The 27,532-nt window shown below is 42.9% G+C and overlaps 1 protein-coding gene and 1 pseudogene across 1 annotated transcript in view; both read right to left on the reverse strand.

The window, feature by feature from the left end:
- Nucleotides 1-595: 595 nt before the first annotated feature.
- The window catches only part of EPG5 (ectopic P-granules autophagy protein 5 homolog (C. elegans)), a 94,660-nt gene continuing 67,723 nt past the window's right edge, over nucleotides 596-27,532 (reverse strand). Inside the window, exons 29-44 of the mRNA XM_006889217.1 lie at nucleotides 27,348-27,504; nucleotides 25,373-25,567; nucleotides 23,769-23,982; nucleotides 22,542-22,690; nucleotides 21,826-22,027; nucleotides 21,200-21,272; nucleotides 18,294-18,397; nucleotides 14,675-14,850; nucleotides 12,562-12,747; nucleotides 11,458-11,667; nucleotides 10,639-10,783; nucleotides 7,757-7,999; nucleotides 6,335-6,551; nucleotides 4,966-5,181; nucleotides 3,162-3,276; nucleotides 596-778 (exon numbers count right to left, since the gene is read on the reverse strand). Coding sequence (XP_006889279.1) covers nucleotides 596-778; nucleotides 3,162-3,276; nucleotides 4,966-5,181; nucleotides 6,335-6,551; nucleotides 7,757-7,999; nucleotides 10,639-10,783; nucleotides 11,458-11,667; nucleotides 12,562-12,747; nucleotides 14,675-14,850; nucleotides 18,294-18,397; nucleotides 21,200-21,272; nucleotides 21,826-22,027; nucleotides 22,542-22,690; nucleotides 23,769-23,982; nucleotides 25,373-25,567; nucleotides 27,348-27,504 — 2,785 coding nt within the window. The remainder of the gene's footprint in view (nucleotides 779-3,161; nucleotides 3,277-4,965; nucleotides 5,182-6,334; nucleotides 6,552-7,756; nucleotides 8,000-10,638; nucleotides 10,784-11,457; nucleotides 11,668-12,561; nucleotides 12,748-14,674; nucleotides 14,851-18,293; nucleotides 18,398-21,199; nucleotides 21,273-21,825; nucleotides 22,028-22,541; nucleotides 22,691-23,768; nucleotides 23,983-25,372; nucleotides 25,568-27,347; nucleotides 27,505-27,532) is intronic.
- Nucleotides 4,132-4,494, reverse strand: LOC102859426 (annotated as a pseudogene).

Here is a 27,532-nt window from a genome sequence, read left to right on the forward strand (position 1 = left end):
CAACCGCAGTGACTGGAAACAGAGGACCTACAGTCAGCACCTGGCGGTGTGGCTCCCTCCTTGAACAGAGAGAATACGGTTCCTGTAAGCTCGTGGACTTCCACACATGTGAGAAATGCAGACATTTTCAAAGTCAGGATGTTTTGCTTTGGAGGAAGTCAAGGCTCATCTACCTGACCCTCAGTAGTGAGGCCTTGTCCAGGAGTCTTCCCGTGTCATCAGAACCAGAAGTGAAGACCTATCAAGAGCCCCACCCGCGGGCTATGTGACATGATGGGTGGGGTCAGCAGCTGTGAAGGGTGCTCCAACCCTAAGTGACAGTTACCAAGCTTATCCTGTTGGACAGAAAAATGAGAACATTCCAGGAAAGTCTTAAGGGCTAGTCACTCACACACATGTGCACACACGTAACACACGCCACACAGCACACACAGGTGCATATGCGCAGCAGTCACACCGCGCCTCTGAGGTGCAGCCCAGTCAGCACTTACTGGCTGAACTGAGCGCTGCAGTGAAACTGCGCCGAGTTCCTTGTGCAACAGCCAAGTTCAATGTAAACGTAAACAGCAACAGGTTTTCCACGGGCCTCGGTGTACTATCGGATGTTGTCCAAATAATGCACTTCTGGATAGAGACAGTTAACAAGAATAGCCAGGAAGGCCTTTCCGTCATGAAGGCAGTGGCCAGCGTGCTTTATAAACCGGGTGGCTTGAGCTATCTGGTCCTGGTACTCGACATACTGCTTATTTGATATCAGGGATTCAAGGGCACTCAGAGCCTGAAAGACACAGAAGATGGGGGGTTAACGAGAGTGTGGAACCTGGTTTCCACAAGTGCACTGCATCCTTCGGTTACATCCCAGTCTGTGCGTCTTGGGTGGAGAACAGAGAACGAGAATGAGGAGTAAGAGGACGGCCTCGTTAACCGGAAGGCTGCGGCAATCAAGCGTCTCTAGGTTTTGCCATCTCACATGCGGCCTTCTCTCCTGTCAGATACCACCTCTCACCTTCGCCCTGCAGAGCCTCTGCTGTGGGAGGCTGGCCTTTTGGCCTATTCTTCACCTGTCACTCCTGAAGTGATTGATACCTTGCCCTCATTCTCCCCAGTGTCACCTACTTAGTACTCCCTGACAGATCAAGCCCCAGAGAGGGGGCAAAGCTTCTCTCTGCACCCTCTGTCCTCAGAGCCCCATTGGCACTCAGACAGCAGGACTGCCGGTGTGTACCTCTGAGCAAAGTGCTTCACAAGGCTAAGTGCATCTTGATAATGAGAGATCTCATTGATGGGCCATTTGATTTTATTCCCAGGTTACGAAATAACTCCATACTCTGCTGTCCAACTAAACTGAATACTAAAGAAATAATCTGCTAAGTGCTACTGAGGGTTAAGAGCAAAATCATTCAAAAAAGTATTAGGCTTATCCTGTTTCTATCTAACAAACAGCAAAGACAGGACTAGATAAGGTTTCCACACTGATCCTTCAGAAGACGGTGTTAAAACGTCTTCCTTCCTGCACGCTGAGAGAGTGGGATAAAAAGAAAACCCTAGAAGAATAGTTCCTTAAGATTTTGGTTTCCACTTGTACAAGCTCCCCCACACAAGGACTGTGAACATGGCCCCAACTGTGGGGACCACCCAGCACCACAGCAGCCCCCGAGCCCGCCCCTCTCACATCTAAGGAACAATGAACAGATGGAATTTGCTTGCCCTAAGAAAAGAGCAAGACTTTTGGAGGGAGTATACGATGGACTGGTAGCTTAAAACTAACAGAAGATGGAGAGAGAAGTCGTAGGAGTGAAAATAAGCCATTGGAAGGATTTTGGTAACGAGCTTAGAGATGTGTGAACAGAATTCTGAGAGACCAAGAATGTGTGACCTCATGGCCACAGGAGGTCCAGGTGCCTCTGACTCTTGCCATCTGGCCTGAGACACGGATGCAGCTTCCTGACTTTGTCTCTATGCTTGCAGACTATTAAACTTGGCTCGGGCATTTAAAACTGCAGAAGAAACCCTTTCAGAAGAAGAACTAAGGAGTCTAGGCACCACCTCTGGGCTCTCCCATCACCACAGAGTGGACAGGCAGGAGCCTAGAGGGGCCACACTGGCCAGGGGTGAATCCAACTCCAACACTGACTGAACGTGTCATTTCGAAAAAGTGTCTCTCCATCTCTGCTTCCTCATCAGTAAACAGAAGGCAATGACAGTTCCTGTGTTCTAGGGATGGGAGAAATGGTTACAGGTAAAACCTTGGGAGAAATGGTTACAGGTAAAACCTTGGGAGAAATGGTTACAGGTAAAACCTTGGGAGAAAGGCCAGGTAAAACCTTGGGAGAAAGGCCTGGTGAATCACTTCCCAAAAAACCAGCAGCTGAAAACCCCGAGGAGCACAGCTGTAATCTGATGCACACAGGCTCTCCGGGAACCGAAGGCCACTGGACGGCAAACAGCAGTTATGAGGGTAAATGAGCTAAAAACTAGAGCCGGTGCGGGCCATGAAGGAAGGACCCAAGCACACCGGGCACACTTTCCTGTCTCACACCGCTGTATGGGACTAGCCTCTTTTTAGGCTAAAGACAGTTTTAGAGGAAAGTGACCACTGCCATTAGTTTACATGTTTTCAGAATAAAGTGTAACTTCTTTTGGCCACCTCTGTGTCAGTATGAAATTACTGCAACAGCAGCCAACAGTGGTCAACCTCTAGGCCCACAAAGCAGAAAAGAGCTCGCTGGTTTCAGGTTCAAGGTCAGATGCCCTGCATCATTCTCAACTCTGACCACACTTTCTGTACCAGTTCCTAACCCCCAGCATGTGGCAGCCCGGCACTTAGTCACCGTCAGAACAGAACCCAACCCTAGGCCGGCTTCCCTGTGGTCTTGCTTCTACGCTGACAGTAACATGCTGGAGTCTGGTGTCTACACGACATTGGTTTAAAACTGGGGGCGGGCAATGCTGTAACCACGAAAGGGAACCAACTACAGGGAGTTCTGTTCTGCTGAAGCTCAGTATGACACGGTGTGTCAAGGACAAAGTGGTGTGTCAAGGACAAAGCAGCCAGTGACCGCAAATGACACGGTGAGTCAAGGCCAGTGACTGCTCTTCCACCTCTGGGGAAGGTCTAGTGGGAAACTTCCAACTCTCCACCATGACCCTTTCTGACTGACCTGCTGGGCTTTCAGAGTCAGGTGTAACTCAGAGCCGGGCTTCAGTCGGACCTGGTCTTCCGCCGGAACCTGCACGGAGAGGAAGGCAGCCATGCTGCGGGCAGCCACTCGGAACCTTTGACATGGGGGACAGCAGAAGATGCAAATGACTATTAGGTTGCCATTTTAAATTGCACGTCATATTTCCTTTAAAAAAATAACAGTAACAAATAAAAACCCCTAAAACAGCAAACCCACAACATAAACACATCTCTATAGCTACTGGTTTTTCTAGTTTTTTCAGGACAACCTTAAATATGGTCTTATTATGACCTAGATGAAATATGCATAATTCAGACACAAGAACGAAAGAGCCAATTCAATCAAAGGATAAACAAGCCAATTAAAGGAGGCGGGGGTCAGAGAGTCATGCTAAATTCTACCATAAGCAAAGACACATGATGTTAAAGAGATTTAGGTAGTTCTCAAAGTTTACGTAATAAGATGTACTACTCAACAAGAATGTTGACCTCTGAATGGTATGAGATCTCAAACACTGATAAGGGCTTGAAAAAGTCATGTAAAAATGTATATATACACTGACTGCATGTATGTGTGTATATATAAATATATATATTCTGTATATGTATATTTGTGTGTGTGTATATATACACATACACACACATATACTATAAGAGAAAATGGGGAGACTTAGTGAAAATTCTTTCATGCATTGAGGTTTGCTTATTTTTTTTTTAATTTTTTTTAAAAAATTTACTATTTTTGTGTGTATACCGTCAAATCAGATCTGACCAGTCCAAGAGGAGATTGTCTCTCCTCCAGCACAGCATCTGGTGGATTTGAACTGCGCAACCTCTGGGATTGCAGTGCAGCTTCCTGTCACTAGGCCACCAGAGCTCCCTGGAGGTTTGCTTTTTTTTTTTGTGGACACGAGCTGTCTTTATGGCTGGGGTGCTGGGGCAGCTGGTGCTCAGGAGCTCTTGCTGGGGCGGGTTCGCTTCCTCTCCAGCATCACTGGTTTCTTCTGGCTGCGCAGGATGGCGCTGGCCCTGCGGATGGCGGCCACGCGCAGGTCGGGCCGGTACTTGTTCTTACAGATCATGTGGCGGCTGCTGCTGAGCGTGGCCCGGGCGCTCTTGTGGATGGTGGTCCGCCACCACGACCCCCTTGTTCTTGCGGTGACCCCCAGGGTCTCGCGGTGGATCAGCCCACTGTAGCGGAAGGAGTTGCGGGCTTTGAGGTTATTGGTCTCGGTGCTGTAAGTCTGCCTGTTCCTTTTAATCAAGAAGCTGCAGCAGTTACGCACGACCATCCATTGCAGATGGGCAGGCATGGTGGCAGCTCCTCTCGCAGCGGTGGCCGGAGGCGGGAAGAGGTTTGCTTATTTTTTTAAGCAACAAAACTATAGACTCATTCCTCGTTGTTTACCCTTCCCACCAACGGCCCTTAGCTTATCCTGACAAATCACTAGCTCTACTGTAATGGCTCTAACCAGGGTCTGTATTTCGGGAGTTTGCAGCACGAGAATAAGGTGCTCACAGCAAAGCAGCTCACTTTTTTACCTAACCATGTTCCTCATCACTGGCCCAAGGCCAGAAAGGAACCAGTAATGAAGAAGGACAGCAAAGTAAAAATAGAAGAGATACTAAAACAATTATTTGAACTTAAAGTTGTTTTAAAGTAAGAAAAACTAAATACACTTTCTGAGACAGAAAGGTATAATTGGGTTGATTCCCCTCCCTCCCCTCATCTCTGTAGGTGCTTCGAAGTCAAGGTGCAGACAGTGGAGGCTGGGTGTCCTTACCTGTTGGATAAGGGTGACCTCCGGCCAAACCCAATTGCCCCCAGGATCCCGGAGCTGAACCTCTCCTCAGCCAGCAGGCTCGCTCGGCTTTGCAGCATGAGCAGAATGCGGATGGCAGACTCCATCAAGATCGAGTCATTCTGCTCCATCTGGATCAGGGACAGCTGCAGGACCTGGTGCCACCACAGAAACAGCTTCGCCTCATCCTGCACACAGCTGTGAGGACGCACGGAAGAAATGAGAATCAGGAGCAGGAGTTTTCCCATACCCATTAAATTCAACATCCCTATTTTGAGTTTCTCCTTAGAGGCTAGGATTTTGAAGCTCTCTCTCACATACTTTGGGCACATGGCCAGGAAGGACTGATCCTTGGAGAAGGACATCTTGTTCGGAAGGAGGGAAGGACAGTGCAGGAGAGGAAGACCCCCGGATGAAATGGATTGACTCAGTGACTAGAGCAGTGGGGGTAGGTGTGTCGGCGTCAGTGAGACTGGCTCAGGAGAGGACAGGCTTCAGAGCTGTTGTACAGAGGGTCGGCTGAGTCACAGGTGACTTAAGAGCACATTTTGAGTTCCAAGTTCAGGGACATTAGAACTTTGGAAGCTCAGGCTGACAGGTAAACATTCCTTATTAACTAATCATCCTTGTTTGGTGTTGTTGAGTCGAGTATGACTCTTAGTGGCCAAGAGACGAACAACAGATCTGAACCCTGTCCTGTCCTGCACCATCCTCATTTGCTCAACACACTTGAGCTCTCTGGTGCAGTAACTGTGTCAATCTAGAAGCTTGAAGGTCTTTTCTCTATGTTAGCAACTCTCCACCTTTCCAAGCTCATGTCTCTCTCTCCAAGAAACAGCCTCTCCTAGCAAAGTACGCCCAAAGTATGTGAGACAAATCTGTCATCTTGGCCTCCAAGGAGCACTCTGGCTGTACTTTGTCCAAGACATATCTGTTTGGTTTTTTACAATCTGTGGGATATTCTCTAACACCACAGCTCACCAACTAGTAGGTCGCCAGCAAAGTACTATGCTGCCAATTGAAAGGCAGGTGGTTTGAATCCACCAGCTGCTCCATGGAAGAAAGATGGGTGATCTCCTCCCGTGAGATTTACTGCCTCTGAAAAGGCACTGGAGGGTCAGCCAGGAGTTGGTTCTGACTCGACAGCACATAACCACCAATCTTTGTAACAATCCTGAGTAGTAAGTATTTTCTCTATTTAACTGGTAAGATGAGTGTTAATTAGCCCAAGCTGTAATCCAGAATCTTACTGGAGGTTTTTATGTATCATTTAATCCTCTGTACTTAAACCCTAAACTCCAAGTTAACCAAATACAATGGGTTTCACGGAACAGCCAGAGGACTGACATACCTTGGAAACACTTGTTCCATCCACTTGCTTAAGATAAGCAGCACTTTCATTTCATTCCTTAGCGTTTGCTCACTATTTAAACACTGAAGCAAGTAGACATACAGAGTCAAATAGCTGCCCAGGGAAATGCACTCCTGCAGGAATTCGTCTATGGTGAGCTCAGGAACTTGAAGAGACACGAGAATGGCACCCCATCCTAAATTTTTATTGAGGGAGTCTAAAGAGAAAAGACCCAGAAAAGGAATTAAGACAGAAGCAAGAGTCAAAGTCATGGACTAAATCAAAGGACTTTTCCACTTTAAGCTTCCTATCAAGAAAATATTGCTCGCATTGATCCTACAAGAAAAGGAAATGTCCCTCAGGGCTCAGACTCTAAAGTTCTCAGGTGATAACCACCTGTGCCCACACTAGCCATGGCTGAGGGTGAGAAAACAGAATTCACTGCTGTATCCTTGTAGACTGCCTGACCCACTTACCATATTGTGAGCATTAAAAATCCCATGTAGACAGTACTTGTGCCAGCCATTTAAGAGCTATACCTTTGGCTAGTACCATTTTTAAATAAGATTATTCATGCTATTCCAAAGGAAACTGTACTACCTTATCCATCATATTTTTATCAAAGCTTAGTGTGAGTCATATAGCCACAAAACCCTTAAAAATATTTCAGAAGGGGATAGGGGGCAGAGGAATCTGAACTTAGCATGGCAACTTTAAAGCACTTCCTGCAGGCGGGCCTGGATTCTCTGGGGTGGCTGAGGCAGGTCAGGCAATGGGCTGTGTGTACTTCCTGACACTCATTTCTGCAGTTTGCAATACAATATGTTTCTGGACCCAAAACTTAAACAGTCCTGTTCTGAGTGACACATCTTAACCAGGCCAGGTCTTTTTTTTTTTTTATCATTTTAGGCACTAGTATGATTTTATAATTGCCTTTATTTGGATATTATGTACGGTTTAAAGAAATGTATTGCTGTTAGGTGTGTTGAGTATGATTCATAGCAGCCCTATAAATAGCCGACCTGAATTTTGTCCTGTCCTGTGAACCAGGCCAGGTCTTTTACAGCCTGAAAATTTCAAGGCAGGGAGTGAAAATAACATAGGGAAGAGTAGGGGCAGGATGATCTCTTTATAGAAGTGTAAAAGGTGTGACCAAAAAAGCAACAAAAGGACTTCTACAAAAACTCATCTAAATAAAATAGGACAAATTTGGAATTGTGGAGCAGATGTTGGTTTATAGCATTTGCTTTGAGGACCATGGCTTGGCCTGTGATGTAACACAATTTGCCTTTAACTGGTCTACAGATTCCCTCCCTACAGGTGGCAAGTGCCTATAGACCAGGATCGTAGGCTCTCACGCTAAATAAGACCTTTACAAACAAGCGAGGCGATCCTAAGAGGATGACGTGGCTGTTCCTTTACCTTCCTTGAAGTAAGCCATGATGCAGGCCTCTGTGATCTCAGCCATGTGGCGGACGGAAGCCAGGCTGTGGCAGGCCGCTGTTAGAAGGGGCAGCACCCCCAGGCCGCTCACTTTCTGACCGATCCAGGTCCGGATGCTGCCCCGGAGGAACTCTGCAGTGGGGACTGTAGAGTTGTTCATCATCATTAGGACTTCCACAAAGAGGCTACTGAGGGCCATGTGTCGGCTCTGGCTGTCCATGTCTGTGAGGAACAAAGGCACTTAGGACTTCGAGAATGGTGGTTTGAATCCAGGGATCACACACAAATCCCCCACCTCTACAGACGTTACTGTTCTACTCGCTGATCCCAAAAGGTCCAGAAGTAAAACTGGGGCTGGGGGGAGAGGGGAGGGGGTGTTTAGCTTATACAGATAAGATGTGATGTATAAGTATAAAGGCAAAATGTAAGAACTGCCCTAAGTTCCTTAGGTACAGACAGCGGGGTTTATTAATAAACATAGCAGGCTGATGTGAAAGAGGAATATACGTATCAGAAGAAGGTTTATTTAATCCTTATTTTCTAACCTTTCTTCACGGAAACACAAGCATACAAACCTTTAAACTAATTAAACAGTCAACCTTGAAATTATTCCCCTCACAAATGTCAAAGCCGTCAACCAATACTCTACTTGAAACCAAATTTTAAAACAGTGCGGGAGACGGGGATGCTTTTTAACAAAAAGTTCTTAGCAAGAGCTCTTTTATTTCTTTGGTTTTTATTTTGGAAAAAGTGGGCAAGAGCAAAAAGGGGAGTCAGTACAAATGGACATTTCCAAACGATGAAAGGCGAAGAGGGAACGGAAGAACTTGTGTAAACACAAAAACAAACACCACCACAAAAGCTAACTGGAAACGAGTCGAGAAGTCCCTGAGGTTGAAGTCTTCCTTTGTCACAATCAAAACCAGAAAACAAGCTTCCCTGCGCTGTGAAGGAAACTATGAAGGCATCACTTTTTTTCCTTTCTTTTCATTAGTTTATTTACAAAATGTTAATACAAATTCGAACAAATTCTTTTAATTTCCCTCACCCCCCCACCCCTCAAATTGTACAACCCAATGATTAATGCCCCCTTCCCCCTGCACATCCACATCCCTTTGCTTTCACCCTCTCCCACCCCTCCTGGATCCTTATACTCATTCTACAATAACGGTCTTATACAATAGCTATCCTTGTGGGACTGGGTTAGTTCACTCAGCATAATGCTCTCTATACCCTCCCAAGTTAGGTAATAATTGACAAAGTTATTGCTCCTGCGTGCTGCGTAGTAGTCCACTGTATGACTGTGCCGTAATTACAAGCTACTTCAGTTGGGTGCACTTTTTTGTTGTAACAGAAATGTGACTTCAGTATTTACATCAACAGGAATGAGAAGAAATTATAAAACTGTACCCACTGCACTTGTGACCCACCACTCACTGTTGCTGAGTCAGTCTTGAGTGAGTGGGACCTCCCACTGGGTTTCTGAGATTGTAAATATTTATGGGAGTAGACTGTCCATCTTGTTCCCTCAGGGCAGCGGGTGGATTCAAACAGCTGACCCTTTGGTTGTTGTTTCTGTTGTGTACCATCGAGTCAGAACCGACCCATCGCTGACCCTCTGGCAGGTTTTCAGAGGCAGTTAATTGCATGGGAGGGTATTGCCCATCCTTCTCCTGCAGAGCAGCTGGTGGTCTCGAACCACATACCTTTGGGATTCAGTGCAGCTTCTTGCCACTAGGCCACCAGAGCTCCCTACTAGCTTTACTTTAGATGTTTTCCTAAATATTAGGAGCTAACAATCTGTGTTATGCAGATGACACAACCCTGCTTGCTCAAACAGAGGAGGATCTGAAGTGCATGTTACAGAAGGTTAAGAACTGCAGCCTTCAATATGGATTGAAGTTCAACATCAAGAAAACAAAGATTCTCACCACTGGGCTGAATGCCAGCATCATGAGAGATAAAGAAGAAACTGAGATTGCTAACCACTTTAGTTTGCTTGGCTCTACAATCAACACTCTTGGTACCCAGCAGGCAGGAAATTAAAAGATGAGTTGCACTGGGAAAGTCTGCTGTCAGACCTCTCCAAAGTACTGAAGAGCAACGATGTCAGTCTGGAGACTAAGGTTCGCCTGATCCAGGCCACAGTCTTTGCAATTACTTGCTATGCATCAGAGAGCTGGACAATAACTAGGGATGATAGAAGGAGAATTGATGTCTTTGAGTTGTGGTGCTGAAGAAGAGTACTGACTATACCATGGACTGCTAAGAGAACAAACAAGTTTTATTCTAGAGAGGGTGAGACCAGACTGCTCCTTGGAGGTAAAGGATTCTGAAGCTTTGTCTGACATACATTTGGACATGTTGCAAGGAGAGACCAGTCCTTGAGAGGGACGTCATGCTTAGGAAGGTGGAGGGACAGCATAAGAGAGGAAGATACTAGATAAGATGGATTAATTCAGTGACTTGGGTAATGGGGGTGGGTGTGCCAAAGATAATAAGATCGGCACAGGATAGAGCAGGGTTTAGGGCTGTTGTACACAGGGTCCCTACAAGTCACAGGCAACCTGATAGCACATAACAACGATAAAAATAATATTGGAAGAGTTCCACTGTCAAAGGCATGTGGTTCAATTCCACCAGCTGCTCCAAGGGAGAGAAATGGGCAGTCTCCTCTCATGTGATTTATCACCTCTGAAAACCTGATGGAGGATCAGCTGTGAGTCGCATGTATCTGGTATGTCGGTCAAAGTCTTTGACTCACTGTTTGTTGTATTACCCTGATCATTAACAAAGTTCAGCATCTTCTCATGTTTACGGGTTCTTCCGGATAAATCCAGGACTTCCCATTAGTCACTTACCAGGTGGGCTGAAGAAAATGATATCATCTAAGAGCTTAGCCATCTGCTGGTCAAGGACTGCTAAGGAGATTTTCCCATTTTGTTCCAGGTTATTGAGAAACTGGACCATCTGATGAATGAAAGCGCGGCCTTTTGCAACTGCGTCCTAGCAGCAAACAAAGGGGATGGAAGGAACAGATCAGGGAACACCCAGAGATCTGAAACCCAGAGCCCCCAAGTCTCGGGATCCGCACGTCTGTGGAAACATTACAACCAGAACTTCCCCACCACATTCCAACAGAACATCCTTGACTACATTAGTAATAGCATTAATCAGATACCAGTTATTTGCCCGGAACTTTCCAAAAAACTTTCCTGTTCATTTTCTAATTTATTCTTCATCACAATCCTCTGAAGGAGGGTATTATTATTCCCAATTCAGTCAAGAGAATAAAAATGCTTATCCCAAGTCTCAAAGACAGGACACGCAGGGCCCCGGGCTTGCAAGACCTCAAGCTCATGCCCATAACTTCCAGGTTACTCTTGTATCATTGGCTGGTTCAGATCGCTAAACCAACTGCCTGAATTGCCGACACCCAGCTCTCAAGCCCTCACACCTGATCCTTCCGCCCAAGACCCTTCTAATTAAGAAAAGACTTGTAGGAGAGATAAATAACTCTAAAAGATTCAAATGGAGACCAAAACATAAGTGTGCTAAAAAACACATCCTCCAACTTCTCTGCTGCAAAGCCACCAGTATCAAGAGTCTGTTAAAGCAGGACTGATTCTCAAACTGATCATGAAGAACATTCTGTCTCTTAAATGACACACTCAACTTACAAGATGTTTCTGGCTGTCAGTCGGAATGGAGAGGCCTGCAGACACTTTCAGGAGCTTCACTATGGATTCCGCAGAAGACACTTTAGCCAGGATGATGGATGGCGGGTAATGACTGCTGAAATAATTGATCACACCCTGGTATGACAGACTGTCCACAAGGTGCCAGGAAAGTGAGCTCGTCTGCCCAAGGAGACTGAGTAAAGGAGAATCCTAAAAAAGGAAACGCATGTTCTTTTAGTTCTAGAACCCCTGCTCTCCCAGGAATACGCATCCCTCACTAGTCTGACCACTGAGCCTAATGATACGCACAATACAAAATACCAAAGCATTACATTAGAATCCAGTTAAGGTACTAGTTATAGTAACAACCAAAGTCTCAGTTATCACTTTAATAGTAATAATAATTAACTACTTAATATTAGTTATTAAGTAGTAATAAGAGAAGTGCAGAGAGTTCAATATTCACAGAAACTATCTGATTTGTTGGCATGCTATAACAAAAATCTTGGGGGAGACGTGAAGGAGATAGGTGTGAAAAACAATGGATAAGAACTTTGTAAATAAACCACTATTTTTAAAAAACATCAGGAAAAAACCAATTAACAAAAAAAATCTTAAAACAGGAAAACATTTTTCTTCTGGAGAAGGGAGTACAAGGGCAGAACAGAGGATAAATTTTAGAAATCAACCTGAATTCTTTCTCGACTTTACAATATAATTTGAGGAACTATGGGGTGAAGAGCATCCCTTAGGAAAGCAGTTATTTATTCTGTGGTAAAACAGATGCAAGGAAGCAACTGTCTAAGACAGAAGTAAGGTCTAAGGGAAAACAGCAAAGTGATACAGGGCAAAAGTTAAGAACAGCATAGAAAATAATGAAATCTAAGACTGACAGACGTACTCTAACTCACGGTGGTGACCCTTCCTAAACTACGATTAGGTTACGGGTCATCCCAGAATTACCAAGCATCTAGATGAAAGCGTGCGTCGTATGCTAAGCAAACATCCACGCGGACAGGCCTCAGGGAAAAGGTGGGAAGTGACAAGCCAGCAGAGGATCTAGGGAGCACTGTCAGGTTTGCAACGAAAGCACTTTACACTTACTGTCTGTTCTACTAGTTGATCCTCCTTTCCCAGCAGAATCATCATGAAAAGGAGGCAGACCATCATGCTTCTGGTTTCGGGGAGCGGGCTGGGGTTCCAGGCATCAGAGAGCACACTAACCCAATTGACTTCACAGAGTATAAACCCTAGAAACAAGAAACAGCTCTTGGGGCTGCCTCGTTCCACCTAAAAGGAAATGAACAAAAATCAACGTTTGCTTTAGCTGCTCACATAGTGGGACGATGTGTCGGCATGGAGGTCTCAGGATTTGATGTGTATTTTTAAAAAGAACATTTCTTTTTTTCCAGGTGGGACAGGACAACAGTGGAGATCCTTTAGTCTGCTGGTGTCTGGTGCCACTGAGTCCACGACAGCTCATAATGAAGAGGGAGTGAAAGCCTTGCCATTTCCCGCCCCAAGTTCACAACGTCCATCACGCTGGAGGTCACTGCCATGGTCACCGCGCTGATCCCTCTGGTGGTGTGAGTATGGGTGACAAAGTTACACCGTCTCTGACCCCCAGGAGCACCCTGCATGCACTTCCTCCTTCTGCCAGTCAGTACTTTGTGCAAACACCACAACCCCAAGGCGGCAGCTTTTCTTCGGTCGCCAGAGTTGATCAACCTAGTTGATCAAGAGACTAAAAAGTTACCTTTTAAAGTCTAGCTCGGCATTTCGTGTTCTTTTTAAATAAGACATGGCTAGTCACAATTTTTTTTTTATCCTTTCCAAATGAGCAAAAGCTCTACTCCATTATTGAAATAAGAACCAAGAGAATTTGATGATGACTCATGTCTTCCTATCATCAAATCACCGTGTTATATTCCTTCTTTCTCCTTTATAGAACCAATTCTTTATTGTCGGTTCTCTATGCCCAGCCCTACCCTCATTTCTCTCTCCATAAAAGAGACAAACAAAACACCAAACCCTTATTTTATTATACCAACAAGATCTAAAGAAAGGTTCTCAGCTTCTGACAAAGTCAAGGTCTTCTATCATGAAAATAAAATCCCTAGAGCTGAAGTCCATAACTTCCCTCTTTTTCTCCTCCCATAACTTCTCTTAATAGACTGGTCAATCACTCAATCTCCTTTATTCCTAGTTAGTCACTCTTTTATTACTAGTGTTTATTAATTAGTGTTCCCTTCATATACCAAACCTAGCTATCAAGACATCTTAAAGCTTTCATGTCTCTAAATACACTCGCCTTCGGCTTTCCATTGTGATCAGACAATGAGGACAAGCTGACAAGCAACAATGGGTTGGGTTAATTACAGGATTGATAATAAAGACAGCACTGAAGGACAGAAGTACACTTTACTCACCATAAATACACATTTGTATCAATCACAGCACTAAGGGTGTCTCAATAAATTTCATAAATGTGACACTGAGAGTAAATACAAATGAACTGGTGACCAAGAACACACGTAACAATCGTGAAAAGCTAAGACAGGGCTTATTATTTAAAACAGACATTTAGAACAAAAATATTTCAGCTGCCTGACTAATATGTAAATTACATCACTTTGCTAATGACACAAAGACTCACATATATTGATTTATGATGATGCAATTATAGAAACGATTATAGTTATAGAACAGGGTTCAGATCTTTTGTTCATAGGATCACTATGAATCGTACTCGACTCAAGGGCACTTAACAACAACAACAACATGATGTATCACTGGCTGTTACAATGCACTTTATCTCTATGGCCTCATTATATACTAGCATTGTTGCTGAAAGAATCTAATGTTCTGAGCATCTATTTACACGTTGCCTTAACAGGCTATTTAACAGTAAGTTGTTACCCTGATACTGTCCTAGACATGACGGTCATGACATTAGGACTCACACAACATTACTAACATGCAGAGGAAAGATATATTTTAGACAGACTGTCCCTTGAGTTTTAAAATGATCCTGCAGATGTTTGTCAGTTTTCTGTTAACATGAGGAAAACATTTGCACGACACCATGCAGCCATCACGGAGCACACTCCACACAGCACAGCACACTCCACACACCACACCGGGCAGCTGTGCACACAGGTACAACAGTCAGGCTGCACCCAGATCCCTCGGGCGGGGCTGGGCTGGTTGTGCTTACTTTGAAGAAGGCCTCCATCAGCACCTGGTCGGGGTGGAGGTCCCTCCACGGGAGTTTCTGGTACGCGGTATGGAAGGCGTACAGAATGAACTCGGGCATTCTAGGTGCAGTGCACGCCTCACAATAGTGCATGATGTGGAGTCGAAGGGCACCATCATCACCTGGCAAGAGCTTATCTAAGGTTTAAAGAAAAGAGAGCTGCAGACGTGTAGACTTATTTAACACCACAAGAACCAGCACAAAACACAAACTTGAAATAGAACTCTACAACTTAAGGTTCTTAATATTTACCCAATTTCAAAGCTTTTCAGATGAGTAAGGAACATTCTAAGACAATTATCTGGAAAAGCAATTACTAAAAAGACCGTAAGATTATACTGAAAAAACAAGGAACTCATGAAATACTATGCTAAGTGGATGACCCTAGAGGACATTATGCTGAGTGAAGTATCTCAGTCACAAAAGGACAAATATAGCATAGGGCCACTACTGTAAAACAGGACTGACACTGGGGTTGAGGGAAGACAGAGAAGAGGAGGAATGATGTATACTGCATTGCAACAGATGAGGGAGAGAACTGTTTAAAAGAGGTATGTGATTAGGTATTATAGTCATGACAGGAGCCCAGAATGAAGGCTGCACAGTGGAGTGGACTTGGGGGGAGGAATTGCATAGTAATGAAACAGTTTTTCTTTTTCTTTTCAAGGAGAAGAGTGAATTGGGGAGGGGGGTGGAAGGGAGAAAAGTGAAACTATGAATGAATGGAAACCCTAAGTCTCTTAAACTTTCATTTAAATTAATTAAAAAAGAGAAAAAGACTGTAAGATTGTAGGGGCAACTAGAAAGAGCAGCTGGTGTGTGAGAGGAGGCAGGGATGACACTCTTCCCCTGGCCCCCCAAACAGAACTGGTGGATCCTGCTGTCTGAGTTGAGGACACGGTCTTCCCACAAACCTCAGCACAGTGATGGGCACAGGCCGGGCCAGTCCTGCCCGCCATGAGCATCTTCACACTGGAATTCCGCACTGGGCTGGCTGGTATCTCTTCAGAGATATTACACAGTCTGTGGTCTTGTTCTCCTCTCCTTTCACTGGCCATGAGATCTATACTGAGGTGTGAAGGCTTCTCTGCCTCCTTCCTCCCCATCTATGCAGGCATTATCCCAGACACACGGCTAGCATTCTAACTCTGCCTGGACATCTCCTTCCCAGAAACCAAAGAAGCAGAAACACACTATCCAAAATTTCAGGGCAAGAGAGAAATGTATGAGCAAAAATGGGTATTTAAGCAAATAGAGACCCTCAGCCTTCATCCAGGTAGTATAATCACCATGAGCAAGTGAGAGTAGAAAGGAAGTCCAACGATTATTGGAAAACATTGAGTTTGGTAACAAAATTGGCACACAAATTGTCAGGAAAACCATCACCATGATGTTTCTTAAGTACTCTAGACATACTGAATTAAGATCTATGAATAAGAACATGATATAGAAAGCACTGAGGAAAATTAGTAGCAAATAACTTGGAAGAAATCAAAACCAAAGATAGGAAAAATAGTTGGAACTTTTTGAAGAAGAGTATGATACAAATTTACCCTAAAGTGAGGAGGACTTGAAGCATCTGTTGCAGAAGATCAAAGACTACAGCTTTCAAGATGGATTTTGTCTCAACATCAAACAAATAAAATCTTCCCCACTAGGCAACATCATGGTAGATGTTTAAAAACTAAGTTGCATATTCCCTAAGATGCTTAGGTGTCAAACAATTATAGCCGTATTCAAGCAATGCATCTGAAGGCTGGACAGTGGCTAAGGTGACAGAAGAATCAATGTCTAAGAGTCGTGGTGATGGAGGAGTGTACTGAATAAACCATGAACTGCAAAGAGAACAAACAGGCCTATCCTGGAGAAACTGAAACCTGAGTGTTCCTTGAAGGAAAGGATGGTGAAGTTTTGCCACATATTTTTGGGCATGCTGTTAGGAGCTGAGAAAAAGATATACTATGAAAGATAGAAAGGCAGAATAAGAAGGAAAGACCCTCAAAGAGATGGACTAACTGATACTGATACAGTGACAGTATCAATGGGCTCAACTGTATCAGAGACGATGAGGATGGCACAGGACAGGGCAGGGTGCAGACCCATTGTTCAGAGGATCACTGGGAGTCCTACTCAACTTGACAACACCCAACAACAGACACTCAAAAAAATTAGGGAGATGGATTTAACTTTCTTACACATCTCGTAATATCAAGCAAGTAGTATACGAGATAGGAGACTACTAGAGGCCAGAAACAAAGGGAGACTAATAAACCAGACAGAGTAATGAACTGTGGCTGAAGTCACAGTTGCTCTTAAGTGTGTGTTTAGGTCAGGTCTAACAACACAGGTAGAAAGAAAACAGGATCTTCTATAAGGAATATAACCCCACTCTGAAAGAGAAGAATAGGGAAATAAGGGGAATATTCTCTCTCTCTCTCTGACTAGATTTTTGCTTCTGAAGAAGAAAAAGCATTTACAGAGCAAAATTAGGCCCATCTGTGAGTTTTGATTTGATAGAACTCTGTTGTCCCAAGGCAAGAAATGAAGTGGCTCCAATTGGCAACAAACGCAAATCCTCTCTCTGGAGATGCATATCCTTATTCTAGGCCTCACAGAATTTCCACAGATAAATACAGACTCACAGTGCAAAATTTACAGAACACATGAGAGAAAAACCTTCAAAAACAAGAGTTCAAAGGAACAACACTGTGGTGTTAGCCTAAAGGTTGGCTTTTTAGCCACTTAGCCTCTGGTCCCCAGCTACCTTAATTGGAGGCACATGGTCTTGTATAGTAGTATGGTCTTGCAAATGATCAACAGCTGTGGGACTAAGATAAGAGAAAGAGTGGGTCCCACACTGAGAAGCAAGATTTGAGGTGGGCAAGGCTGGTGGCGGCAAGACCCCAGTAGTGGAAAGACCGTGGCACTGCTGTGGACAAGTGGTGGCAAGGTGTGACCTGAAGCTTCTTGCATTTGTGCTGTCCACAGTTAAATATTTGGCCTTTCTTGTCAGATGTTTGAAGGGAAAGCTTACTTATAACTGCTCTGAGGCAAACCTTGCTGGATGGTTTGGTTATAATTACTCTGGGACAAACCCTGCGGGATGCTTTAAAAGTGACTGCTGAACTGAAACCAAAGCCTGGACTTATTGAGGAATTGTGCCTTGAAACTGTTAAGCTAATAATCCTTGACTTTTATTATGAAATATTCTTTGCCTTCCCCACTCACTTACCTAAGAGTACTGGAGGACACAATGAGAGTCAACATGGGGGTTAGCACTAGAGAGAATGGCTTTCAATAATCGTAATGGAAGAAACTCAGAGTTACCTCACACGAAAGAGACAGGGTTACAACTTTAGAAGACTAAACGTTTTAGTGACCATTCTTTTGTCACAAATAGCTGGCTACCAGATAAAACAAAAAATTGTCTCTGAAAACCACTGGAGCATCAGCTATGGGTCAGTTTCAACTAGATGGTACACAACAACAACAACAACAGCGAATGCACAGGTATAAGATTAGGTAATATCTTAAAGGGAAAAGTAAAAACAACCATAAAAGTAATTTAACATCTTCCTACCTTTAAAGTTCTCATGCAATAAGTTGATACAGTCAGTGAATAATTGCACTATACTCGAAGCCACTACAGTATCACTCTCCAACCAGGGGTAATGGCCTTGTTTGCTAGAGAGAAATAGACCATATGCTTAGAGGAGCAGGCATCCATCACCATTTAAATTATTTTAAGTTCTAGAGTCTAGGTTTGTTTTAGCTCTGGAAAATTCTGTATTTGTATCTCTAATATAATAATATAATTCAGACTACAACCTCAAAGACTGTAAATCCAGAGAGCTAAATGGTGGCTGGTAACATTAACCATGTATTTTATTCACTTTTTTATGCTGTTTTCTTCAATGCAATTATATTTCAAGAATAAGTAAAAAAAAAGTTATCAAATGAACATACTTTTATATCTAATTTATATTCTTTTTTTTTAGTTTATGAATTCTTAATCAAGTTAATTATTTTAATATATTAGCTATAAATTTATCTTCGTTAATAATTTCAAACAGTATGATATAATCTAGTTTCTACCAGCATCTATTTGTACTACAACTCAAAAAAAAATCATATGATTCCTGAGTTTATGTGTATTATTCTATTCATGGTTTTAAACAAAAGAACACATGTTCTTGTTGCTTTTAGATGCCATCAATCCTGATTCCAAATTCCATCTCACAAAATCCAGCCTCCCATATGATCTGTTCCGCATGTAGACTCTTAAAAGTATGAAGAAAGGGTGCATCCCTACCACATTCCTTTCCTGATTTTGAAACAGGCACTGTTTCTTTGCTATATTCTGACAATTGCTTTCTGATCTAAGTATAAATTTTGCATGAGTGCAGACAGGTGTTTTGATTTTCATTCTTCTCAATGTTAGCTGCAACCTATGGTGATACACACAGTCAAATACCTTTGCATAGTCAGTGGAACACAGATGGACATTCCTCTTGAGAACTTGGCAAAAAACAAGGCCCTAGGATTTGATGAACTACCAACTGACATATGTCAACAAATAGATGCTGCCCTGCGTGTGCTTACCATGTTGTGCCAGGAAATTTGGAGGCCAACTATCTGGAAAACTGACTGAAAGATATCTGTATTTATTCACATTCCAAAAAAAAGTTGATCCAACAGAGTGTGGAAATTATAGAACAAGATCACACACAAGCAAAATACTGCTGAAGATTATCCAAAAAACGACTGGAACAGTACTATATCAATAGAGAACTGCCAGAGTGTGAGCTGGGTTTAGAAGAAGCTGTGGCACTAGGAACATTGTAGCCAATGTCAGATGGATCTAGGCTTGGCCTCGTGGCCAGGAGGGATTGGTCCTTGGAGAAGGACATCATGCTCAGAAGGGTGGACGGACAGCGAAGGAGAGGAAGACCCAAGATGATATAGCTTGATATAGTAACTGGGGCGATGGGCGTTGGTGTGTTGAAGTTAGTAAGTCTGGCTCAGGGAAGGGTTCAGAGCTGCTGTACACAGGGTCGCTATACATCACAGGTCACTCAATGACACCTGGTGCATGAAACATTTGTGAGTTTACATCTCATCTTCTCCCTTGCAGATGGCCTGAACAATTATGTCCTCCTCTCTTGTCTTCTCACTTCCATGTAGGTCAGTTACAAACTCTAATTTATATTCTTAAAGATATCTCTTCTGTATCTTAGTTATAAAAAGAAAGCTTAGAGGTAATATCAAATTCATGTAACAAAAAGATCACCAAAAATCAAGGCAGGGGAGGGTGGAAGCAGAGGGATGAGGATGTGCAGGGAGATGGGGGCGGTTTATGATGGAGTTGTACAATTTGACGGGTGGGAGGTGAGGGAAATTGGAAGAATCTGTTCTGGAAAAGAATGTATTTGAATTTTGTAAATAAACTAGTGTCATTTTTTTTAAAAAATTAAGGCAGAAAAACAGCTGAAGAAAAAACATTTTATATGAACATATAAACTGGCAGCCCCTGCTGTGTTCAATAATCTATAATCCTCCTCCTGTCACTACTGCCAAGTCAGATCCACAGGTGAGCAACCCTCCAGCAGGTTTTCCAGGCCATACGTCACGTGGGAAGATACTGCACCACTTTCTTCAACGGATCAGCTGGTGGATTCGAACCATCAGAAAAGTGCAGCCATTGGGTTATCGCCACACTCCACACACTATGCTGTCAGAGCTCCCTAACAGAGCTATAGACACTGAAAAATCTCAAGGCTTGTGGGCTGTACCAAGGACCCAGAACTCCATAGGATTTCTTCTAAGATTCTTGGAGCTGAGCTCCAGGGCCAGTTCCTGCACTGACTGGCTATGAGACTTGAGAGAGTTTTCTGGGTCTTGGGGTGAAATGAATTCACACTTAGAAAAACACTTTTACAAAAACTGTGGGTTTTCTAAGCGCTGTTGAAATTTCTATAAAATTCTTGGCAAATTCAAAGACTCAACAAGACAAACATTGAATTTGGAAAGCTTTACATCTCGTAACTATTTTTTTAATTCATGAAATAATTCTTTCATTGAAATTTAAGGAGGGTAATTCCCACCTAATAACTTTGTAGTCAACTGCAAAAAAACAGCTGAGGTAGCAGGGGGAAATTAAGTTTGTCTCAATAATCAAAACCCAGTTGTTATATAAGAACACACACTTTTCTGAAATTAGTTACCTAAATTCCTTGTCTGTAAAAAACTGAAAATGAGTGTCTAGTTTTAGTCTAACTTTAGTATACAGACAAGAGCTTTGGCCTATACTACATTGATACTTCAGGTAGTAGCAAATGTCTTAGCTTTTAAATAAGAATTTTATAAATATTAAATACAGCCTACATGAAAAATTACATCTATGAGCTCAGCATTTCTACTAAAACACACAATCAGAACATTAAGAGTTTAAATTCCAAAGGAATTTGGATAGCTAGGTCGATTTACCTTTCACTGTCCTCTAGGACCAGGATCCATGGCTTAAAGAGCTGGACGATCACTGAATGCAGGCATCGTAGCACTAAAACAGGAAAATTTTGCAGGGTGCTCAGTTTTTGTCGGTATCACTGATAATATTCTATATAGAAGCTCTGTCTTTTATCTGTAGGCTCATAATCTTATGTTAATACACAAACAACATACTGTTTAGTGAACTGCGCTTTCGTTTGCTAGAATGGGATTTCTCTGAATTAGAGAATCTTTATTGTGATTCAGAGTCATCAAGACTGTAAGTACATTTTCCCCCCCCAAATAAATGCTTAAATATTGAGAGCCCTTTCCATAGACAAAGAAATAAAAGAAAGAGTTGAAGATGAAACCCGTATCTTTGGAATATATTTCACAAAGGAGGGGCAGAAATAAGCTATACTGGACAGAGCACAACAGAGCACACAGTATGTCAATTTAGGTATGACACATACATGGGCTCATACTCACGCTATAAATTTTCTTCCTCCTGACATTCAGGTATCTCGTTTGAGCACAGAGATTTAAATCTCTTAATGGGTTTATTCAAATATCTTCTCACGGCATGTCAGGACATCGAACTCCACTTTACGCTACATGAATATTACCTGTTTTGCTGCTGGCAGATGGGTCCTGGGCCAAGCAGGCCATTTCAGAGTCAATCAGTCTTTTCACAAGGTAGCCCAGCAGCATCTTCACGTGAGCCATGTAAGGGTTCCACTTTGAGAACAAGCCAAAGCTCTTAAAGTCCACGTTGGACAGCCGAAGCTTATAAAAAAAGTTTGAAAGCCACTGTATAGTCTCCATTACCTGGAAGACAACGGTAAGAATGATTCATGCTTATTGAACATCTACTTGGCGCAGAGCATGATAGAAGTTGATGGGGCCTATTGTTGACTATTTTTAAAAAGTATTGCAAAGCCTTATGTAGCGTATATGAAAAATAAGTCATTGGGTTTCAAACTCTTTCTAAAGCAGTGAAAGTATTATTACAACTAAGTCCCAAGTGGGTGTCTAGCAAATAAAATTGAGGCATTGCATGAAAACGCAATGGGAGGGAGAGCCAATGGCCTTGGAGTTGAGTCGTGTGGGCTTCACAGAGGAAATGTTCATACATGGGGAAGGTCTTAGGACTAATGGGTAAGAACTGGATATACATATAGTGTGAAATGCATGTGATCCAGGCAAAGGGGGAAGAAAAAGACCTGACTACAAACATGAGGACCTTAAAGATAATACACAAAAAAGCTGCTTTAATTTTAAAAGATAGTCAAGGAACTGGAGAAGAAATGCACAGACACTTCACAGAGGAGAACTTACACACCTGCTTGTCTGACAGGAGCCCATCTGGGCAGCTCTGCAGCACCGCGCTCTCTGCAGAGGCTGCCCCCTGCTGGCAGTCCGCGGGGCAGCAGCCCAGGGCTCGCAGCGTCACGTTCCAGCACTCGGGGCTCAGCAGCTGTTCGGCGGAGCCTGGGCAGGTACACAGAGAAAAGCCAAGTCGGAACCCTTCAATTCACTTTCAGCTTTAATTAAAAAAACGCACTAAAACCCGACGGAGGATTGGCTATGGAGCAGTTCTGACTCAACTGTATTCAACTGCAACAACTATATATATATTACATAAAATTATAACACATAAATATATAAGGTTTATCTATATAAAATTGCTGAAATGAAAAGACACATGAACTTTTAATTATTTTTATGTGTGTACTTGACATAGAATTAAACACAAATCAAATCCAAAAACAAATTTACAAGGACGACTGTGGTGAAGAAACCCAAGAAAAGAGGGCATTCACCTTCCCTTGTCTCTTGTAAGCCCACTTAAGGAGCTCTGGTAACCAAGGAGGTAAGGAACTGAGCTTCCAAACCAAACCAATCTCTTCCCAGAAGATCTCTAGCCTCTGGAAACCCCCTGGAAAATCAGCTAGGAGCTGCTTCCAACTCATCAACAATGAGAAATTTTGAGTGAGAGAGCTCTGGTGGGCATGTGATAAGAAGCTGGCTGCAATTCCAAAGGCACACAGTTCGAATCCACCTGCTGCTCTGCTGGGAGAAGGATGGACAATTTCCTCCCATGCAATTTACAGCCTCTTAAAGCCTGGCCACGTCAGTTGTGGGTTGGTTTCGACTTGAGGGCACACAACAACAAGAACTGTGAGTGCGCTGGAACCTAGGAAGGACATGCCACCTATCTGGCCGTAACTGGGGGGTGGCAAAGAGGCTAGAAGATAATGGCTGTACAGGTGTATAAGACAAAGAGAAAAGGGGGCAATGTGTGCAGACTAAAACTCAGGAGCTCAGACCCCTGGGAAGGAATCTCATGCTTATCCTTAAATCCAGCAAAAATATGATACAGCATAACAGACCATTTCAGATATTGCAAGCGTTTGGATCTTTTCCATAGAGCATTTTAAATGAGGATTATTTACTCTATCTCCAGCACTCATTGATTCTACAGTTGAGTGACCTCTGGAGGATAGTAGATATGGTAATAAAATCTCCACAGTGGTCTAGTTAACCACAACTAAAGCAGGGGACTTACTTTGCATCAGCAGCCGGAGAATGTCACTGTACTGATCAGGGAACTGGTAGAGAAGAAGGTACGTCCAGTGCTTACAGAAAAGATTAAATGGCATCAAAATATCTTCATCTGGTTCAAGGCCCCAGGCAATGAGGGCCAGATGAATGGATTCCAGAAGTCTGGTGCGGTCAGAGAGGGGAGGCTTAGTGGAGTTTAGCCATTGCTTAAGATCAAACTAAAGAAAAAGACAAGAAGCCATTTTATTCATGCTACAAAATTATCAGAAAGGAGAAATTTCATTTTAAAAAACAAAATGAATATACAAGAGTGTAAAAGTTAAATAAGTAACTGACAACATATGCCCCTAGCACTCTTAGCCCTGAGGAGAGAAACTGAGCATAGTTTTTCCTTAGCTATAAGGGGTGTTTTGGTCATGTACTATTACCAGCCATTCAATTCAATTCTGTTCCTCAATGGTGTGGACATCGGAAGTTATTGAATCAACTGTATCTGTGTACAGTACATTTTCTCTAAAAGTTTAAATCTGAACTTTGTGCTTTTCCTTCACTGGTCACTGTGCTACAAACAAGCAGAATGGACTCATTGTGATGCCAATGTTTCTGAGCCTCCACATTACCTATTTCAGCTGGTAAAATATCCAGCATATTGACTCCCAAACTATAAAATACCTTCTTCCTCATTTACTACTGACTAAAATCAGCCTCCAGGCCCTCAAACATGCCCAGGTTTCACTGGCTCATAGCTAAGACTATGAAGCCTTCATCTAGTTATAAATAAACTCACTGCCTTGGTCTACAAAGGGTAACACTCGACTCAGAACACAAAGAAAGACAGCTTGCTTAGATTCAGCTTGACCTAAATGAATAGGAGAGACTCTGGCATGTTCATCTAGTTCATCTAGTTGGGCACAAATTCAGAATAAATTATTCTTAGTAATTTATAATAAATTATAAGGGACATAAATTACTAATCATATTTTCAAAAGAGAACAAGTTTTGTCTTCTTTTTCCTAAATTGAAATTGTCAAGAGCTTTGTTTTTATTGATTATTTTATTATTTTTTGTGTGTCTACCATCAAATCAGATCTGACTGGTACTGAAGATTGCCCCTCCTTCTCCAGCAGAGCATCTGGTGGATTTGAACTGTGCAGCTCTGGGATTAGAGCTCTGCTTCCTACCACTAGGCCACCAGAGCTCCTTTGTCTTTTATTATTATTATTATTATTATTATTATTATTATTATTAATGTCAATGAACATTTACAGAGACTCTGGATTTCCATTCATTCATTGTTCCATTTTTCTCCCTGGCCACCCCTCCCCCTCATTAGCTCTTCTCACTGAAAAGTAAAAGAAAAATGCTTTCATTCGTATACAGTGTCTTCTTTTTTTAAGGTAGGTCCTCTTTACATGAAATATTATTATATAGCAAAACCAAGTAAAGTCCCTATCAGAGGAAGCTATGGCATCAAAACTGGCACAAACAGGAAAAGGCCAGTTTGCCTGTGCCCGACCTGGAGGCAGGCCGCCAGGGCTTTCCATCCTAGTGCGGGAAACCACAGTCCTTTCTCCAGCTGTGTGCGACCATCAGGCTGGATCACCTCACCTTGGTGAGCAGCATGAAAATCAGATCGCTGTTGTCCTCGCTCAGGCACCTGACCACTTTCTCATAAAGCTGTATGAACTCTTCGGGCGAAGCGTTGGGAGTGAAGAAAGGAGACAAAAGCGAGCAGAGTCTTCTGTTCTTCAGAATGGTCAGGAGCACTTTCTTGCATTCTGATTTAGTGCCACTGATAAACACCTTCAAAGAACAAGGAAATGTCAGCAACTTCTTTTTTATTTAAGCAACCAAGTGGCATGATCTGGAGTGGGTTGCGTGGCTTGCCATGATTACTATGATACATGATCAATATCAAAGTTGGATGAGAGGAGTCTAACCAGCAACATGGGACCCCAGAGCACTAAGCGACATTTCACTCTCTTACATCTTAGAGGATAACTGGGTCAAAACGGGCTTGACGGTACCTAAAAGTAACACTATACACATATACACATAAATGAGTTCATTTATGTGCCTTTATAAGTCTAGGTACACATGGGTGTGTGTAAGGGAGTGCTGGTGGTCTAGTGGTAAGGAGTTGAGTCACCAGCTACTCTGCAGGAGAAAGAGAAACAACCTCTTCCCATATGATTTACTCCCTCTGAAAACTTATTTGAGGGTGAGTTATGAGTCAGTTTCAACTTGATGGCACCTAACAAAACAGCAGCAACACACATTTATTATCTATTTATGTACATGTGTCTAAATATCTAGATACAGACATGTATCTATGTTTACAGACAAAGCTATAATTAAATGTTTGCTGAGTAAACCATTTCTCTAGGGAGTTAGGATTGGGCAATGCTTTCTTTTTTGTATCAACAGTTGTGCTTATAATAAACATGTATCTGTAATAAGCAGGGAAAAGAAAAGGATTTTGAAAAAAAAAATACCTATTTTGAAAAAAAACAGATCATGTGTATCTATTATAGTACTTGTATATCATTATCTTTTAAGCATCCAATAAAAAAATTTGCATTCAATTGAATTTGGGTAAGAATTTGAGAACATTTTTCTAACAAGTGGCTTTCCTTTCTTTTACTTCACGTTTTGAAAACCTGAAAAAACCCACAGCAGTGGTAAGTTGGCCCAGTCAGAGGCAGTCTCGGCTCCGGTGCCGACACTGGTCTCCAGGCTCCTCACTTCATCCTTCAGCGTTCCCATTTCCTTGTCTCTTAAAGACAAGGCATCTTAAATGGGAATGGTCTCAACCACACAGAGGTTAAACTAGTGAGTTGGAAAGCATTCTCACCCATTGCCATCAAGTCTATGCCAAACTCACATCAACCCTCTATTGGGTTTAGAAGCTGTAATCACCAAGGGGACTGTTCATTTTTCTCCCACAAATCAGATGGTGGATCCATGACACTGACATGTCTTTTTTCTTTTTTTCTTTTAATTTTATTATTTTGTGTGTGTGTACCGTCAAATCAGATCTGACTGGTACAGGAGGAGATTGTCCCTCCTTCTCCGGCAGAGCATCTGGTGGATTCGAACCGTGTTCCTCTGGGATTGCAGTGCAGCTTCTTGCCACTAGGCCACCAGAGCTCCCTGACACTGACATTTCTGTTCGTAGTACAACTTGTAACACACTATGAGGCCAGAATTTTTTTTAATTAAATTTTTTTTTATTTTATTTATTTTTTGTGTGTGTACTGTCAAATCGGGTCTGAATGGTACAGGAGGAGATTGCCCCTCCTTCTCCAGCAGAACATCTGGTGGATTCGAACCATGTACCTCTGGGAGTGCAGTACAGCTTCCTGCCACTAGGCCACCAAAGCTCCCTAAGGCCAGAATAGTTTATGAACGATAAGCAACAAAGCTTCATTGTTATTTTCACATATACAGGAGCCAAAAATCCAAAGTAACTGCTGAATCCCCAGCGTAAGTCTAAAGTCAAAACTTTGGCGAGCTAAGATGATACTCTAGGAGCGCAATGCATTACCTCTGAATAATGCCTAAAAACAGAGAACCACCTTACCTGTCCCAAGATCTCCAGGCAAGATGTAAAGAACTGTCTGCTCGGAGGATGCCGCTGCGTCTCATCGCTGACATGATCCACAACGGCAAAGAAGAGGCTGATGCCAACTTTCTGAATGGCGGGAGTAGGCTGTAGCTTGTAGGCGTTCACGAGGGCCCTGTGGGGGGACAGGAGGAAGATTGTTG

The sequence above is a fragment of the Elephantulus edwardii genome, unplaced genomic scaffold, assembly GCF_000299155.1.
Source record: "Elephantulus edwardii isolate Elephantulus edwardi_28Jun2011 unplaced genomic scaffold, EleEdw1.0 scaffold00076, whole genome shotgun sequence".
In the NCBI taxonomy this organism is placed as follows: domain Eukaryota; kingdom Metazoa; phylum Chordata; class Mammalia; order Macroscelidea; family Macroscelididae; genus Elephantulus; species Elephantulus edwardii.